This window comes from Nicrophorus vespilloides, unplaced genomic scaffold, assembly GCF_001412225.1.
Source record: "Nicrophorus vespilloides isolate i.1.1-1 unplaced genomic scaffold, Nicve_v1.0, whole genome shotgun sequence".
Classification (NCBI taxonomy): Eukaryota; Metazoa; Arthropoda; class Insecta; order Coleoptera; family Silphidae; genus Nicrophorus; species Nicrophorus vespilloides.
In genome coordinates, this window is record NW_017098191.1 from 1 (window position 1) to 19,489 (window position 19,489).

At 29.8% G+C, this 19,489-nt stretch overlaps 7 protein-coding genes across 7 annotated transcripts; 6 read left to right on the forward strand and 1 right to left on the reverse strand.

The window, feature by feature from the left end:
• Positions 1-9: 9 nt before the first annotated feature.
• LOC108561866 lies at positions 10-423 on the reverse strand (the record flags this gene model as incomplete). The annotated part of the gene is made up of 1 exon (XM_017919972.1): positions 10-423. A coding segment is annotated over exon 1 (414 nt), but the record flags the coding sequence as incomplete, so codon positions are not given.
• A 1,283-nt stretch (positions 424-1,706) lies between these two features.
• LOC108561867 (pupal cuticle protein C1B-like) lies at positions 1,707-2,207 on the forward strand. Its single transcript, XM_017919973.1, has one exon. The coding sequence runs from the start codon at positions 1,707-1,709 to the stop codon at positions 2,205-2,207; it is 501 nt and encodes a 166-aa protein (XP_017775462.1).
• Positions 2,208-4,641: 2,434 nt separating this feature from the next.
• Positions 4,642-7,151, forward strand: LOC108561868 (pupal cuticle protein G1A-like). The gene is made up of 3 exons (XM_017919974.1): positions 4,642-5,205; positions 6,051-6,111; positions 6,748-7,151. The coding sequence occupies exons 1-3, from the start codon at positions 4,642-4,644 to the stop codon at positions 7,149-7,151; spliced, it is 1,029 nt and encodes a 342-aa protein (XP_017775463.1).
• Positions 7,152-8,373: 1,222 nt separating this feature from the next.
• LOC108561869 (pupal cuticle protein C1B-like) lies at positions 8,374-8,790 on the forward strand. The gene has a single exon (XM_017919975.1). It carries the CDS (start codon positions 8,374-8,376, stop codon positions 8,788-8,790), a length of 417 nt encoding a protein of 138 aa, XP_017775464.1.
• A 988-nt stretch (positions 8,791-9,778) lies between these two features.
• On the forward strand, positions 9,779-10,278 carry LOC108561871 (pupal cuticle protein C1B-like). Its single transcript, XM_017919976.1, has one exon. The coding sequence runs from the start codon at positions 9,850-9,852 to the stop codon at positions 10,276-10,278; it is 429 nt and encodes a 142-aa protein (XP_017775465.1). The 5' UTR covers positions 9,779-9,849.
• A 734-nt stretch (positions 10,279-11,012) lies between these two features.
• Positions 11,013-11,272, forward strand: LOC108561872 (larval cuticle protein F1-like; the record flags this gene model as incomplete). Its single annotated transcript, XM_017919977.1, has 1 exon — positions 11,013-11,272. A coding segment is annotated over one exon (225 nt), but the record flags the coding sequence as incomplete, so codon positions are not given.
• Positions 11,273-17,788: 6,516 nt separating this feature from the next.
• On the forward strand, positions 17,789-18,231 carry LOC108561873 (larval cuticle protein F1-like). The gene has a single exon (XM_017919978.1). It carries the CDS (start codon positions 17,836-17,838, stop codon positions 18,091-18,093), a length of 258 nt encoding a protein of 85 aa, XP_017775467.1. The 5' UTR covers positions 17,789-17,835; the 3' UTR covers positions 18,094-18,231.
• Positions 18,232-19,489: the final 1,258 nt, after the last annotated feature.

A 19,489-nucleotide genomic window follows, 5' to 3' on the forward strand; every position in this document is an offset into this window, starting at 1 on the left:
TTAAGTCACCAATCCAGGACCGATGTCTTCAGCAAACCAGTTGTAGCTTACTCTGCTGCTCCAGTCGTTGCTGCTTACACTGCTCCAGTTGTCAAGACCGTTGCCGCTGCTCCAGTAGCTTACACCGCTCCTTTGGCTTACAACACTTATGCTGCTTACTCCGCTCCAGTTGTTAAGACCGTTGCTGCTGCTCCAGTAGCTTACACCGCTGCTGCCACCATCCCAACCGCCGTCAGCTATCAATCCAGAACTGATGTGCACAGCAAACCAGTCGTAGCTGCTTACTCCACCCCAGTTGTAGCAGCCGCTTACACCGCTCCAATTGCCACCGCTGCTTATGCCGCTCCAGTAGCTTACAAATACGCTGCATCTCCAGTCGCATACACCGGATACGGATACGCCGGAAAGCTGGCCTACTCCCATTATTGAGCAACGTCTACTTCTAAATCAATAAAATGAACTGATTAATTTATCTGTACAAAAAATAAATTTTTAAAAAGAGACTATGGCATTTTATTGCTCTCACCTTCTGTAATCCCTAATACGTGTAATTTTAAATTTTTTTAAGAAATCAATGAACATATAGTTAATATTAACTTAATTATAGATTTTATGGTAAATCTATATGTTAAGTTCGAAAAGATTATAGTCAAAATCTAAAAAATATATTATTTTTGTTAGTAATTAATTGTTCTTCTTTAGTTTTCATACATAATTATCCTAAGATACTCTGATTATGTATGATTTTGGATGATGTTATTTCTTTCGATTTTGTTATTGAAAATCATCAATTTTGTATTAGCTTATTGCTCTTTATTTTCCATTTTTTCGTATCTTTTTCGCATTAATGTAATCATTATTTTATTCCTTTATAATATTTATAACAAAAATAAATTACAACAATTCATATATTTAATTTAAGTTTGTTTGATTCCTTAACTAATTATGTAATTTTATAGTAATTTCGATAAATGTTTTTTTATACCATATTTATTTGGACATCATAACAATATTGATTTCTATACTCAATTCAATACGAATCAGATTATTTTAACCTCGACAAATCATATTTTATTAGTAACCTTCATGTCCAAAACATAGATGATATTTTACTATAATAAATATAAACAATTAATATGTTTCTCGCATTAGATAAATTATCTAATTTGATACGTAAATCTGATACGAATACCTAAACTATTTCTAAAATATAATTTGCATATTTTTGCATTTTAATATACGATTCAAAATACGTTAAAAATGTATATGGATGACCAAGGAAGAAGATACAAATACCAAAGAAGAAGATTAACACATTAAATATTTAAATAAGTCACTAATGTAGGAAAATATATAGCATTTATTATTTTAACACTTAAAGCTATTTGCATATTACAACAAAAATATATCAACTTGTTTTTTATTTAAAATATATAAAAAATGAAATAATGGAAGTATAATTAAGAACTTGAAAATTAATGCAATTACATAAAAGTTATAAATGCATATTAAAACCATATGAATGAAGTTAATACGTTTGTTCTATAAAGTAAAAGTTAAGCAAAAATAGTTGCGTTAAAGAAATGTGACTTCAGAAGGTCGTTGCTGTGTTCACAATGTGAACAGTATAAATTCGGGGACCAATTTCAAACTATCATCAGTCAGCTTTAGAAGCCGACGTAAACACAATACAGACCTAAAACAAGATGTTCAAATTGGTGGTGTTGTCTGCTCTTTTGGCCGTTGCCAGCGCTGGTGTTTTCCATGGTGCCGCTTACACCGTTCCAACTGCCGTAAGCCATCAATCCAGAACCGATGTCTTCAGCAAACCAGTTGTAGCTGCTCCAGTCGTTGCTGCTTACACTGCTCCAGTCGTGCAGACTGTAGTCGCTGCTCCAGTAGCTTACACCGCTCCTCTGGCTTATAACACTTATGCTGCTTACTCCGCTCCGGTTGTTAAAACTATTGCTGCTGCTCCAGTAGCTTACACCGCTGCTGCCACTATCCCAACCGCCGTAAGCTATCAATCCAGGACCGATGTTCATAGCAAACCAGTCGTAGCTGCATACTCCACCCCGGTTGTTACTGCCGCTTACACCACTCCAATTGCCACCGCTGCTTACGCCGCACCAGTAGCTTACAAATATGCTGCATCTCCAGTCGCTTACACCGGATACGCCGGAAAGTTGGCTTATGCCCACTATTAAGCAACGTCGATCTCGAAAATGAATTATTTGAACTGATTACTTTAATGTCAATAAAAAAAAAATACGAAAGACAACTTTGATTTATTCTACCTCCTGATGTATTTCCTTTTGTAGTAGTATCACTATATACGTTTTGTAAGAAGTTTTCCTCAGTTAGTTATTCACCATAACTTCTATTCATGAGATATAAAGATATAATAACTCTACTCTATTTACAATTATAAACCGTAACCGTATAACACCGTAGATAATGTATTACAGATAATATTAAGTTCATTACAGATAATATATTTTCAGATTTATAATTATATTATATATTAAAAACACGGACGTATCAGAGTGTCTGTGTCCCTAAGGGTTATTTCTGAGTAGCAATTTGAATGTATTCTACTGGATACAGGGCTCAGGCAGATGAAGACATCAGTATCTCTCTGGAGGTGTTCGTTAACCTTAAAAAGAAGAGAACAGGTTGCACAGGTTCGGCTAAAGATCGGTCATACGAGGCTGACATACCTATTTGGTATGACAATCGTTGACATTCCAAGTTGTGAGACGTGTGATATCCTGCTAACAGTTTTACACATTTTGAAGGAGTGCAAGCACTATAGGGCAAGTGTTGCTGAAACGGGAATTCTCTTGAGAAATTTCCCGATTTGGAAAAATATTATGGTTTGAGATTCGAGAAATTTACTTTGATTATATTAATCATCTTCGATTTTTTTTGGTCATCTTTATTTAAATATAATTATAAAAATCTTCTGATCTGACTAATATATTTTGTATTGGTGTAAAAAAGAATGACGTAATACAAATAGTTTGGGTTGTTTGAATTTAGTATTCATTCATTGCACTTCTTCACGAGTAATACTGGATCCACTTTAATCTAGATTTGACAATAATCAACTATTTCTTAGAAAAGATATTTTTTCTGGTTGTTGTTACAGTTGTCTCGTGTCCTGGGAATCAAAGCTAGTTTCAAACATATAAATAATACAAGAATTTTATTCTAAAGATATATTTAATTTTTATTTGAAATTGCCGCTATAAGTTATAAGCAGCATAAATAAATCGTACTAATCTCAATAAACATTCATAATCGAACACCAGCATTTTTATTACAAACAGCGTGTACTGAATTCCTTCTTTATCTTGTTCCCATTCGCGCGACACCAGTGTTTCACGGAACATAGTTTGGGAAACCCTGATCCTATATATGGGAACCGGAAATTTTCCCATACTAATTAATTGTTAGTAGTTTCTACTATTTCAGCTTATCACATAACCAATTTATCACTTGTTTAATAAGAAATGAAAACCCGGCGCTTCCACCATACATATAAAATATACTATATATCAACATGTGTGTTGAGTTTAACGTAATTATAATATATTGTAGTAAACAGCCCGATGTTTAAAACTGACAGAAATTTAAATAATGAAGATTTAGTTTTTAGACAAAATGTAATTCATAGTCGTTACTTAACACCTATGAAACGTGTTCTGACTGCAAATTTTAACCCAGTTACAATAGAGGACGAACTATTATTATTGAAGGTTGCTAATATATTTTAAAAATACAAATTACTCGATATATTTTAAAAATAATAAATGTTGTTTTCTACAATATTTTAATAATTATTATTATTATTATGATTTATTGACCAGAATAACACACACAACAAAAAAATCATAAAAATGAAAACAACTCTAAATATAAGAATACAAATTCGAAACCAATATTAACGAAAAGGTAAATAAAAATAAAGCAACAAATTCTATAAACTTCAAGTAAATTTAACCTATGTGGAATATTATTTCATTATAATCTCATTTATTTTATTTACAAATCTTTATTGGTTCTAATTTGTGACAAAACGCTAACGTCTATAGCATTTCTGTCTATATAATCTCTATATAATTAAAATCTTATTGTAATCTAAGAAGGAAGTCTATTTGACAATCCTGATTTCAGTTGATATTATTTTGATGAAATATTAGTATATTGTAATTTAGTACAAAATTCTGTAATGGTGCATTGTTTTTGAATTAATATTTATATGAATTTCATATTTTTATATTCTTAAAAATAATAATTAATATTGGTGATATAACATTAAACGGCAATACTAAATAAAAATGTAAGTAAATTAAAACAAAAAAGAAACTAGGGATAGGTTAACAATCCAAAAGCTTTTATTCATTAATAGTTATAAACAATATTTTTTATGTAATATATAAAATAAATGTGAGCCACTTTTAATCGATTGAGAAAGAGCACTGCATTCGGTGAATACAGAAAAAGCAAATTGGACAACAACCGATCTCTAAGGTCAAATACCATTCACAGAATATGCAGTATAAATTCGAGTTCCACTAATTCAAATGCATCAGTCACTATTTAGTAGACGTAAACACAACACAGACCTAAAACAAGATGTTCAAATTGGTGGTGTTGTCTGCTCTTTTGGCCGTTGCCAGCGCTGGAGTCTTCCATGGTGCCGCTTACACCGTTCCAACAGCCGTAAGCCATCAATCTAGGACCGACGTTCACAGCAAACCTGTTGTGGCTTACTCGGCTGCTCCAGTCGTTGCTGCTGCTTACACGGCTCCAGTTGTAAAGACTGTCCCTACTGCTCCATTAGCGTACACTTCTCCTTTGGCTTACAACACTTATGCTGCTTACTCTACTCCAGTTGTGATGAGCATCTCTGCAGCTCCAGTTGCTTACACCGCACCATTAGCTTACACTGCTCCAGTTGTTAAGACCGTCGCAACTGCTCCTGTAGCTTACACCGCCGCTGCCGGCATCCCAACTGCAGTAAGCCACCAATCGAGAACCGACGTGCACAGCAAACCAGTCGTAGCCGCTTACACTTCTCCAGTTGTTGCCGCTGCTTATACTGCCCCAATTGCCACCGCCGCTTACAACGTTCCAGTTGCCTACAATTACGCCGCTTCACCAGTTGCTTACACTGGATTCGGATATGCCAACAAATTGGCTTACTCCCACTATTGAGAAATGTCGATTTTGTATATAATGAACTGATAACGAAAATAAAACTATTAAATATACATCTATTTTTTTGATTATCTATAAACATTTAATGTAATTATTATTGTTTATTATGATTCAAACATTTAATATTTGAATTGAAGTATTTTTCTACACATAGGAATTAATAATATAATTATTAAAATTAAATTTGGAACTACACTTTATACATTTTATTATTATTTTGATACTTTATATACAAGCTGATAAACATAATCACTACTAAACTATTAGTAATGAAAAACAGTAATGTTTTTAAATCACTATGATTAGACGCTTAAATTAATGTTGATATCAAATTATAGAAGAAAATATTAATAAACTGTAGAAAATATTTGGAAAATACTTATTTAATGCAATTAATGTTTTAACGATCTATTGTTTTAAACATGCACACATGTTAAAAATATAAATAAAATTAGTTCTGAGGTTTGTTTTAATTACAGTTACATTCTGCTGAATACATATTATATTCTTAAGTTGCTCAACCTTTTTACTACGCTTTCCAACAAAATTGTTTGAAGTTTTACTGCAAGCAAATTACAAAAAAAAATCACGAGTTCTTTACTTTGACATATGCTGATAGCTGTCTTTTTCTGATCCATAAAAAAATGAAAGTAATTTAATTTTGGTTGGTGACCCATACGTTGAGAAACGCTGCTATATACGACATATTTTTAAAATATTTCCTTTTAATAATGATGTATAACAAATATATATGACCTATGGTCAATTGCAACATTTTTTTATTGAGTTTGTTTGTTTTATTATTTTATTGTAAACATGTACAGGTATTCCTGGACTTACGAACTCCCGAATTTAGAAACAAAATTCTAAAAGCTTTGTTTACAAGTTACAAGGAGATATTTAGTGATAAAAAAATTAACTGTCCAAACAAAAATTGTTAATTTCTTTAATAAAATATAATATTTTTGGAAGATGTAGTATCTGTTTAATTGCATTTCTTTCTTTAATCGTTTTTTATTAAATAATTGTGATGTCTACATTGAAACGTATTTATAAGTAAGTATTTTGTTTATTTTAATCTATTTCTTTAAAATTTATGCAGTCAGCAATATTTAACATATATAAAAGTAAAAACCATGATAAAGTGTGGTAAAATAAGTATATTTTGAAAATTTTACAATTACCCCAAACAAATTCGACTTACGAACAACCCTTTGGAACAGAACTAGTTCGTAAGTTGGGGGATTATTGCAACAATTATCTTATTATTCTGCTTCCAAAATTGAAATAGTGTAAAAACAAATTCGCGGTATTATACATGCTGGACAAATTTCATTGATTGGGTAAGGCGGAACGTGACGTCCACACCAAAAAATGAATTGGACAACAGACGACCTATAAAGGTCGCATTCGCAAACCCACTATATAAATTCGATGTTTACTAAGTGGAATATATCAGTTAGCTTCAAACCCTGAAGAAGATCTAAACAAACAACATGTTCAAATTATTAGTATTGTCAGCTTTCTTGGCTGTTGCCAGTGCTAGAGTTCTTCATGGCGCTGCTTACAGCATTCCTACTGCTGTTAGTCATCAGTCGAGAACAGATGTTGTTAGCAAACCTGTAGTAGCCCCCGTTGCTTACACAGCTCCAATTGTTGCTGCTGCTCCAGTGGCTTACACCTCTCCGGTAGCTTACGCTGCTCCAGTTGTTAAAACCGTAGCTCCAGTAGCTTACACAGCAGGTGCCGCAATCCCAACTGCCGTTAGCCACCAATCGAGAACTGATTTCGTCAGCAAACCTGTTGTTGCCGCTTACACTGCTCCAGTTGTTGCTTCTCCTTACACCGCTCCAGTAGCTTACACCGCCCAAGTAGCCAACGCTGCCTACGCCGCTCCAGTCGCTTACACCGGATTATATTACTAAACAACTATTTGTTACTTAATTGGAAAAAATAAAGATATCACATGAAAATGACTTTGGAATTGTTTAATTTTTAGTACATGAAAAAACTGGCCTTTTTCCACATTTTATTTCAAATTATTTTTTTTTAATTATTTTGATTTTCCTTTTCTTGTTAAAAATATTTAAAAAAAAAAACATTATTTTCTTAATTGGAAAATATATTTGATTTTATCAATTAATAAAATTACTTTGAAACTTTAATGTTACATAACTCTACTATAAACAGCTTCTTCTATTTATTGTTTCTTACTTTTCATTATCTAATATTTATCCCCAGACGATTAGATATAAGTATTACTTTTATGATAATATATTTTACGTCATATGCAAATATATAAACATTATATTATACTAAAATATCTAAAATTTAACAAGAACAAACTAGCACAATTTTTTTTAAAATATTTTTTTTTAATCTTTGGATTTATCCTATTAAATATTCTTTTTGTTAAAAAAATTAAGAAAAACATTATTAATTATAAAATATAATTGTTTTTATAATTTATTGTTTATTTACTCTCAATGATTTAATACATACCTCCAGAAAATTAGATAGAATTTTTAGATTTATGAAAATATACTTTACGTCACATATAAACCTTATGTATTACTTAAATATATAACATTTAAGCAATAATTATTTTATATTTTTTTATCTGTCTGTTTAATATATGTTGTTATTAAACTTTTCAAGAGACAATTATTTTTTTTTGTTTATGATCATCAAAGTTAATTACAATGATTACTAATTATTCATTATTTTTAAACTTAATAATAATCAAGTATTTTTAATACCTCATCTTAGTACGCAACGAGACAATTAAGTATTTTTATATTATTTGGTTACAGACATTTCGGTCGATAGTTCTTTGATTATAATTGCGACCAATGAAGGTGTTTATTAATTTTAAATAGTTTTTATAAAACATTTCATTACATAATTAAAATATTTTGTTTAATTAATTGCACAGGTTTTTATCCAAATATGAATATAAAATTTAATTCAGAACATATTTATGCGATTTAGTAAGACGAACATGTAGTGCATACTAAATAGAAATTCGACAATAAACGACCTCGAAAGGTTACACTCACTATATCGGTATATAAATTCGAAGTTTAACAACATAAAATATCAGTTAGATTCAAAACTCAAAGTAAGCAAAACATAAATCTAAATAAGATGTTCAAATTCGTAGTATTCTCTGCTTTCTTGGCCATTGCCAATGCTGGAGTTCTTCACAGTGCTGCTTACAGCATTCCAACTGCTGTTAGTCATCAATCGAGGACTGACATTATCAGTAAACCTGTTGTGGCTCCAGTTGTTGCTGCATACACTGCCCCAGTTGTAAACTCAGTGGCATACACCTCTCCAGTAGCATATACTTCTCCAGTTGTTAAAACCGTTGCAGTTGCTCCAGTAGCCTACACCGCAGCTGCTGCCATCCCAACAGCCGTCAGCCATCAATCTAGGACTGATTTCGTCAATAAACCTGTCTTTGCCGCTTACTCTGCTCCAGTTGTTGCCGCCGCTTACACCGCACCAATTACCAACGCCGCCTTTGCCGCTCCAGCAGCATACACCGGATTATATTATTAAATGACCAATTGTTGCATAAATACAAAAATAAATAAAAATATATTTTGAATATCATTATAATTATTTCATCCAAGCTTTAATATTAAAAAAACCTTTGTTCATTGAATACAATATTTTTATTATAATTTGTTTTTAATAAGAAATATTTCTCAAAATATTAGTATAAAATGTTATTATTAAAATAACAATATATTTTTTTTCAATGTCAACATTGAGTAAATTTAAAATCGCGGTTGACACTAAATGAATAATCTTTCCAGGCGGATAGTTACCATTATGATGATTTGATTTTTTAATTTGTTGGTTGGCTGTTGTCTTGTAGGTTAACTGTAGGTATATTGATGCTCTGCGATTCCAATATTTCCTTTGACTGTGAATCTGCTGCTATACTTAACACTGTCATTGTCCATCGACTTGGGTGAAGGTCCATATGCCGAACCTCATACATTTGACTGCCCATATGTGATGAATGATGGTCTTATTGCAGATAATTATAATATAACATTAACAATTTATACCAAAAATCTCTAAGAGGAAAAAAAAATATTTTTATATTAAAAAACTTATTCACTAATAATTTATTGCCTTGGTTACAAAAAAAGTAATTTACTATTATTCTAGTTGTTCTAAAGTGATGTATTGTGGCTCACAAGCATATGTACATCAGCAATATTTCAATTATTTCAATACAACATTTTCTAAATTAATCTGATGTTAATTTTCTGAGAGATTAATGAAATATAAAATAACTCTTTGTCATTTATCTTCAAAATATAAAGATAAAATAAATAATATCTTTATTATATTTTTTAATTTAGTTCATATGTGCTCAAATACAATCGAATAATCTTACCTAAATATTGGTATATAATTTAATTCAGAACATATTTGTGTGATTTAGTAAGAGGGACTATGTCATGAATATAAAAATATAAACTGGACAACAAACGACCTTCAAAGATTACACTCACTACATCAGTATATAAATTCGAAGTTTGCCAACACAAAACATCAGTTAGCTTCAAAATTCGAAGTAAGCAAAACACAGATCTAAACAAGATGTTCAAATTCATAGTATTGTCTGCTTTCTTGGCAATTGCCAATGCTGGAGTTCTTCACAGTGCTTACAGTATTCCAACTGCTGTGAGTCATCAATCGAGAACCGACATCGTAAGCAAGCCTGTTGTTGCTCCAGTTGTCGCTGCGTACACTGCTCCAGTTGTAAATACTGTTGCTGCTGCTCCAGTTGATTACACTTCTTCAATAGCTTACACTGCTCCAGTTGTTAAAACCGTTGCTGCTGCTCCAGTAGCTTACACCGCAGCTGCTGCCATCCCTACCGCCGTCAGCCACCAATCTAGAACCGATTTCGTTAACAAACCAGTATTCGCCGCTTACTCTGCTCCAGTTGTTGCCGCTGCTTACACCGCTCCAATTGCCAACGCCGCATACGCTGCTCCAGTAGCTTACACAGGATTATATTATTAAACGACTTTTGGAATAAAAAATAAATTAATAAATAAAAAACTAAATTAAACTTAACTTTTGATTATTTGTGATATTAAACAAAATTTTACATTTATTACTGAAATTATTACAAGTCTATCTTTAATTACAGATATTAGAAAACTGAGATTATCCAAATTTTATTCTTTATTTGGTTTGATCGATATTTTTATATATTTAAAGCAATAGTAACAATAAGTAATTGAACATTCTTTACTTCTCTTAATAACATTGTTTAATGTAAATAACTATAATTGCATTTGTTTTGCATTCAAGAAATCCTAGTTGCCGTAATAACAGTCACACTCATGGCTCTATCATATCTACTTTGCGAATCTATTTGTCAACCATTTGTTTCTGCTCATAGAGGAAGAAACGAACCTGAAAACAATAGGGCAATTAAAAGACAATCGACGCCACGAAGATTTCGCAATCGACGGTGTCGCAAAACGGTCCGCAATTATTCGATCCAGATTCAATTTATTTACGGAAAATGTTTATCTACTGAAGTATATGTGCTCTAGTCGAGTAATTGCTCGTTCCACATACCTGACGAAACTGCGATCAACAATGCGTGACCGTTATTAAATTTTTCCCATTTCACACGAAAAATCTGGATAGCAGGCGTATGGATAGTGGTGGTCTTGGGCAATACATCTTGTATATAAACACCTCGCATTGTCTGCACGAGATCAGTTTGTTTTGAATAATTAACAAATATGTTTGCTAAGGTCTTTATCGTTGCTGCTGTCGTAGCCTGCGTTGCTGCCGCCCCAGGTTACCTGCACGCCGCCCCCATTGCCGTACCTTTGGCTACAAGCCATACCTCAAGAATCGATATTCATAGTAAACCTATCCTTACTGTTTCTGCTCCTATCATCAAGACCGTCGTTGCTGCACCAATCATTGTTCCAGCTGCTGTTTCTCATGCATCCAGGTAAAACATAAACAACATAATCTGATATAAACTATTTATTATAATTTCACACTTTAATTAATTTTACTTCATACAATATCAGAATATTGATATAAACCTAAACCTTTTTTGATTTAATGATGATTTTTATTATTGAATGATTTATGTATTTGTCTATTACATTATACATATTTACTTATATATTTAAGTAATGTTGTGTGCTCTTCTGATATACTGAGGGTTATTTGTATTCTTTAGTTTATAGCGTTTGTACATTATTTTCTTATTTCATTTTAGACATTTTAGAACGTTAAAATGTTTACCTACTTTTCAAACAATTTCATATAATTTAATATACAACACATACAAAATAATTCAAATCAAAATCAAAATCAACTAAACTAAGTCTTTAATCATATTAAATCCGAATGTTAACAAATCGAAACAAAGAGTGGTTTTAATTGGTAAATACAAACATCGCATTTATTTCCTTTAATTACTTTATATCTCTGTATTGATATACAAAACCACATCTTTAATCATTACGAAAAGTTAACTGTAATTTTTTTATTGAACTGGACTTAAAAAAAACATTATTTTAAGTGATTTGTGAGACGGCATAAGGCGGAAATCAAAATAATACAATTCGCAAAAGTTAATAATATATTTGTTAAATTTAGCCGCAAGATTCTTACATCAAAAAAAATATTCAACTTGATTTACTAAACGTAGTATACTATACAAAAATTTGCAATTATTTCGAAACATGTTTACTTTTAGCACTACAATTGTCCACTCAATGTCTTTTTCTTAATAATACATATATTTTCATACCAATCAAATAAAATAATAAATAATGAATTATAATAAATTATAAATTCAATAAGATTGAAATGTTAAATATTACTAAGAGTATTTTTTGTATTTTAATATTCATAATAATATTAGAAAATTCAACTAATTTTATTAAGGATAATGAAAATTTCAATTTTACATATTTTATTGACATTTATAAAGTTGACTAATTATTAACATATTACTATATATTTATACAAATTATTGATTAATCTACTAATTTAAACACATAATAGTAATAAATTAATAATTTTCTTTTAAACTATAAAAAGTACTAAATTTGTTTATGAAGATAAGAAAGAATGTTGTTATAAATTCTAGATAATAGAAATAAAGTTGCTTGGACAATGGAAGGGCATTATTTTACTAAAATATTAGAAACAAACAAGAAGTCTCTTAAAAATTCAGGAATTTCAATGCCTTCACAGCAGTTTGTCAATATTCCAAAAATACAATTTGCATTGCTTTGAAAATCATAAAACACACAGTTGCTTCACTCGTATGGAATCTTGGAGCAACCGTTTTAAATATCATTTATATTCACTCAGCATTGTTTCAACTTTTTGTTTCTTTCAGGGTCGAAGTGCACGCTGCTCCAATTGTAACTTACGGTTTAGGAGGCCATGGTTTAGGATTAGGTGGACTTGCGTTAGGAGGACACGGAGGATTAGCTTTAGGTGGACATGGAGGATTAGGTTTGGGTGGACATGGATTAGCCTTAGCAGGACATGGATTAGGCGGCCATTACTGGTGATTCCACTACCTCAAAAAAAAAACAAAATATCCAAATAATATAAACACCTCACACAAAACACATCACACTTATTTATAAACATAAAAAGACGCATTGATTTTTTTTGTAAATAAACTGTATCATTGATTTACAATTTGTTGTTTATTATTCTCACACAGCCATCATTTAATTAGAATATAAGATTATATAATTAATTAGACTCTTTATGATAATTTATTAGATATAATTTATTGAATGGTGAAATGATTTAGCATTGATTCAACATTTTAATTAATGGTAACGTTCGTATGGGTGAATTGCTGTATGCGAGTCGATGTTATAATTCAGTGCGAAAGAAATAATTCATTGAAATTCCTTTCGGCTCGTGCTGTTATTTGCAAAACGTTCGCGTGATTCGCGAAGCCAATTTGCATACATTTCATTCGATTCGTGTACGAGTTTGTAAAAAAAATCCTGATGCGTAAATCTTCGCTGTTTTTTTTGTTTAATTGGAATTGTATACATTCATAACAAGGTTTGAAATTTACGACCGTATATACGTATACTTTATTAATTAACAGGAATAAATAACATCAGTTATTTATGCATTTACGCTAAAATTAGTATTTTTATTTATGCGATATAACGTTACAAATCTGATGTAAACGTTGTTACTACAACTTCGAATGGACAATTAAAATTATCATTTGAAAAATAATTGTTATATAATAATTGCCTTTTACAAAATTACAATTGCTCGTACTATGAAACTATAATAACCAATTACATGGAATATTATTTGGTAATAATACTTTCACAAATTATAAGATTCAAAATCAAAGTATGACTTGCCTATATTAATGCAAGTCATAATTTGATTTTGAATCGGATAATACACGCAAATTTTGGATACAAATTTTTATTATAATCTTTACAAAACACTTAACGCCGTAGAAGTGTTTTTGAAAAAAAAAACTAACATCTTTCATGTCTTTGTATTTATTCCTAATGATTTTTTAGCATAGTTAGTTACAACATTGAAAGTAATGACAAAAAGTTATGGTTTCTTTTGATTAAATTATCTTTATTAACATTTAACTAAGATGTTGATTAAATACTTCTTTAAAAATAAAAATACAATTATAAATAAATTGAAAAAAATAAACGGGAAACTTTTGTGAAAAGTTTTGGTTTTGTTGAAAAATTTTGTTTCATCAGACATAAATGTTTTGGAAAAAATAGAATTGTTAAAACTTATTCAGCGTAAAGCAGCACTTTGCATAGTCCGGGTAATCGCTTTCTCCTACTAAACCGAACTAATCGAGGAATAAAAAAGAAAATTGATCATTTATTTATACAATTTTCTGTACATAATTTTTAAGTATATCTTTTCTTGAAGAAAGCATTAAAATCGTATGTTTCCTTCAAGATTAGTAATAAAAATAAAAAAATAATAATACCAAAAATCATCAATATAAACGTAAGTAAATATAAAAATTTAATAACTGGTTTGTCTAGTTCAATATTTTTAAATTATTGTAATTATATTATGATTTGAACAACAAAATTACATCATTTTTTTAACAGTTTTTATCAATGTCATTTCTTTATGATAACTTTAAATTTTGTATTAATTGAATATCTAAATATGTTTTGTTTAATTTGATTAAAATTTAATTATAAAATACAAAATCAACTTATTTTGTTTTAGTCATTTGATAGAAAATGTAATCAATATTGCAGTACAACCAAAAGTGAAACTTGATTTTTTCTTGTTCTCTCACACATTCAAATTTCTCAATATGTACAATCATTGCTTAATAAATGCATGAAAGTCAACTGTACGTTGATCGATATTTATTGCAACCGTTTATAAACAATTTAAAATCTGGTCTGGTCATTTCAGTGCAGTCAGACGAATACATTGAGCAGCTCGTCACTGCATATTATATAATTCACAGGTTTGTTGCAATTCTGTAATGTTTCAATTGCGAATATTTAAATGAACGAAAGTACGCAACCAATTGTTAATTTTATTCCGTTCCACTTACGGCGTTCAATGTATTTATCATTGTCGACTTCTTAAATAGAAGAGGGGACGAACATTAAACTTAATTGTATTATCTCTCAAATCCAATCGATTCGATAGCGAATTTCTATCGTTCCACAGCCTTGACACAAAACCTATTATATAATTTTTTCGAAATAAATTTTCCACTTGCTACAATTGCTTTACCAATTGTCACATTATTAAAAAAACAATGTTTAAAAATATGTTACAATAATAATTTTAAAGTCGTAAAGCACCGAAAGACTACAAAACATAACATAATTTTAAAACATTTCAAAATAATTATATTTAAAATCTATTGACGTTTAAAAAGATATTTAATCACTGATTTATCTTAAATTTATCATCAAATTAATAACAGGAAATTATAATTTATTACAATAATAAATTTCATAATATTACACATTTATAATTTAATTACAAATTTAATTAAATATACAAAAAATCTTACCAATCTTTCTTTAAGTTGTTGTTTCCTTCGTTACTCGAGATGTTATGTGCAAGTAAAGCATCATATGGGTACATTAGAAATGCGTGACATTGGATATATTATTTACATTTTTTCTTCTACCTGTAGGAAGTCGAACGTAATAAGGATTAATATACGTATGTTTCTTTACATTATGTACATATACGTTCGACCTTAAGATTGGGAAATATTTCTTCACGTTCTAATTCCTATATGAAAGAGGAAATTGTATTAAAAAAAAATGACAAAGCTTAATAACAACAATTCGTTAATTGCTAAAACAAATAACATTTTGTTCGCATTTCGTATAGTAAATGTTAATAAGTTGCCCGAAGCGTTCGAGCGGAAAGCGCAATTTAGATCATAAAGTAACTAAATATAGAAATTTAATAAATGGTTATATTGGTTTGTGTAATTCAACAGTATTATATTATTGAAAATTTATTTAAAATTAATAAACAATGCAAATATTTGAAAGTGATTTAGTGATAATCTTATACGAACCATTAAATTACTTTCCAATATTAATTTATGTTTATTATTAATTGTTCTAAAGTATAAAATAAGAAAGACCAAGATCGAACCAATGTTTAATTGTAGATAATTTCTATATACTATTCATATTTTATTATAATAAAAGTCTTTTTTGTGCACATTGATTTTAGTATTTTACAATTTATGTTAAATTTTATCTCGCCATTAACTGCTGATTATTATTATAAAATTATTAATGAAGAAGTTGCATGAATTCATATATTTTTTTTTATATTTCCAAAACAAGAATAACACAGATAGAGTAAAATTGTAAAATATTTTAATAACTGTATGATTCAAACTAAAAACTTATGTATTTATATATAATTGAAAAATGGGTATATTTTATTTATATTACAGATTTTTTTTGTAAATTGTCTTATATAATTTTTTATCAAATGAATGAATTAATAGTAAAATGACAGTAAACCTATAAATGTAAACATGTGCTATCATACCTAGGTTGCCGTTACCTGTGATAATAGCTTTGATATATGAATTTAACTGTTTGAGGAGCGATGGTTCGCAATGTATCACCTTTTGAACATGCCTAGTAGGGTAATTTTCTAAAATTGTACAGGAAAGAGGAATTACCATTTAGTTTGGTTGGTGCGTCAAGACATGAATTTTTATAGTTCATACCATCCGATGTTGATTCAGTTGACGAAGTTGTCTGATTAAGTTCTATAAAAAATTGTTGGAAATTTAGGAACTTCTAGCCCCCTTAAAGAGTTAAAGGAAAATATAGACATAAGATGTATTAAAACAAAACTAAATATTCGCCATCAATGCAGTAGCTGGAGCTGCAACTTCTCATAATAACCGACAATTTCTCATGAAAAGAGCCGCGGGTTGCCGACATTTGGCCTGGCTCAATCATTAGATTTAGAAAATGTCGGCAAAGAGGATGTTAGAAATGTATTGAATACATTATTCCGAAAACGTTTTATTAATTAAAAGAAAAAAAAGTAAAAGCAATCAAATTTAGACTTATATTTTACAATATGATTTCATTTTGTATGTAAATTGACTGCATATTTAATAAAACTTTTCTTTGATCAAACAAATATCTATATTTAATTTTCTTTACAAACAAACGTATCTTCATAGTGGTAATATTATTTTTTTACCTCTGTAAACGAAGTTTCGCTTTGTAAAGTAAATTTATTAATCAAGGTATGATTGTATTTCATAAAACTAATAACACCTCATTACATTTGTGATTAAATATTTCACTTTTTTAATTAAATTGCAGTCGTAACTATTTGAATTAATTTTCGAATTAAAATAAAACACATATTTTTATAAATAATACAGAAAAAAAACAAATATTCTCTAATATGTTGGGCATACAAACCTTGACTGATGTACATTAATCCAAGTCTAATTCAAACATTATTATGTATAGATTTAATTAAAAAAATAAATAAAATTAAGACTTTCATACGAAGAACATTTAATAGTTTTTGCATAATTACTTTATATTTATTTCATTTATTTTACAATTTATGAACACGTTTAGCATTCCAGAAAAATATTTTGCAGAAATCAAATGGAAATACGTGCGTTTTAATACCCGATTGATAATATATTCTTCGTACTAATAGGAAAAAAAGAGCGAAGAGTGAACAGAAACGTTTGCATTGGAATTCTCTGATTAAATTGATTGCGTACGCAACAGTGGCCCGATACATCAACGTCTCTTCCTTACAATCGAAGCTAGAAAGTACAAAAAAAATAACTAACTAGGCAGAAAAAGAAGAAAAATAATAGTAATCGAATGCGTGATCCTTAAGGTTATTGCATCCGCAATATACAGTTACAGTACACTTTTATTCCATCAATGTCGCTTTGTGCCTTGTGCAGTATAAATAGGAAATGCAAGTGAAGATCAGATCATAGTTTCCAGATCGGTCTCATCCAGTACAGACCTAGAGAAACAGAAATTACTTTTATTGAAGATGTTCAAGTTGGTGGTTATTTTCGCATTGGTGGCTGCGGTTTCCGCAAGGCCCGGGTATCTTCACTCCCCAATTGCTTTTCCTCTGGCTACCAGCTACAGCACAAGAGTGGACATCCATAGTAAACCATTGTTGGCGTACCATGCGGCTCCGGTGATTGCTGCTGCTCCAATTATACACAGCGCCCCAATTATCGCTCCACTGCATGGACTTCATGGAGTGCCTTTGGTTTCGGCACATTCGTTCCATCATTGGTAAAGGGATTTTGAAGACGCTTCGACATGGGTAATGGAATCTTCAGCAAACTTACAGTTAATTTATTTATTGGACATTACTAGGTGCTATATCAGTTACTTTGCCAGTATGTCTCGATATATGTATAATATAATGAATATTTGGCCATTTTTTGGCCATATTTGGTTGAATAAAATTTATTTTTAAAATAACTTATCGTGCATTATTTTAATATACAAATAATTTAATTTAATATTTATATATTACAATGGTGAGTACATAGCATAGTAATTAATTATTATAAATTTATTGTAACAATATAGTAAGACACATTAATATATAGCAGGGTGGCCAAAGTTTTGATCACTACGGGCGACCTGTTTTTTAAATTACAGGCGGCGGCTACCAACATCATATTTGTTAAGTGATCATAAGAAAACTAGTAATTTAAGGTCAAAAATAAGTTTAAATTTAAAATACATCATCAGATATGTGTACATATCAGATAGGGCGGCAACTAGGAATACTTAAGACGCTTCGGTTACCCATGATATATAGTAAATAGGTAAAATTAGAGCTTTTTCGGTTTCGAGTAGACAACGTTATATCGAATCAGCGTTAATTGAGAATTTTCTATTCGAGGTCTTACTTTCTATTGATATTTGCATTAATAGAAAACCTAATATAATATGTTTTAAGGTTATTACACATTTCATAAGATTCTTAAAAATAGTCTTATGATGTTTAATTATAGACCAAACCCTCCAAATATAATTTAAGTAAAAAAAAAATTTATCAATATTGATATTGTTTCTCAGAAAATATCTTGAATATAAAAGTAACATCTATTGATATATTAATACAAAATCCAAAAAAATATTATATAACTTTAGTCATAAAATTATCTTATGATTTTGGTCAATAATTGTAATGTTTTTAAATGTCTTGAAAGAAAATCTAAGTTCTTTGCAGCCAAGGTTATCGTTTAATTGGTGTAAGTTTGTTTATAAATCTTTTACTATGTCCTTGAAAAGATCTATCGTATATCCTGACAATATATGTTACCTGCACGATTGTTTCATATATGTATCATGAGATATTTATAAATAATTGTAAAATAATTATAGGATTAGTATATTTTTTAAATTATCTATGTTCAATTTCGTGTTGCAATTAATAATAGCATTTCTAGCGTTTCCTCTTCCTCAGAATTGTCAAATTTTTCAAAAATTCATTTTTGTCAATTTCTGTCATATTTTAATTTATTAGTATATATTGTTATCTAATGGACGACATCTTGACATAACCTAGTTTCATCGTAATGTTAATCGTTGTCTGTGACTTAACATCATCTTGACATTGACGGACCTCATCATGACTTTGATGGATGACATCGTAACGTTGATAGACATTAACGTTA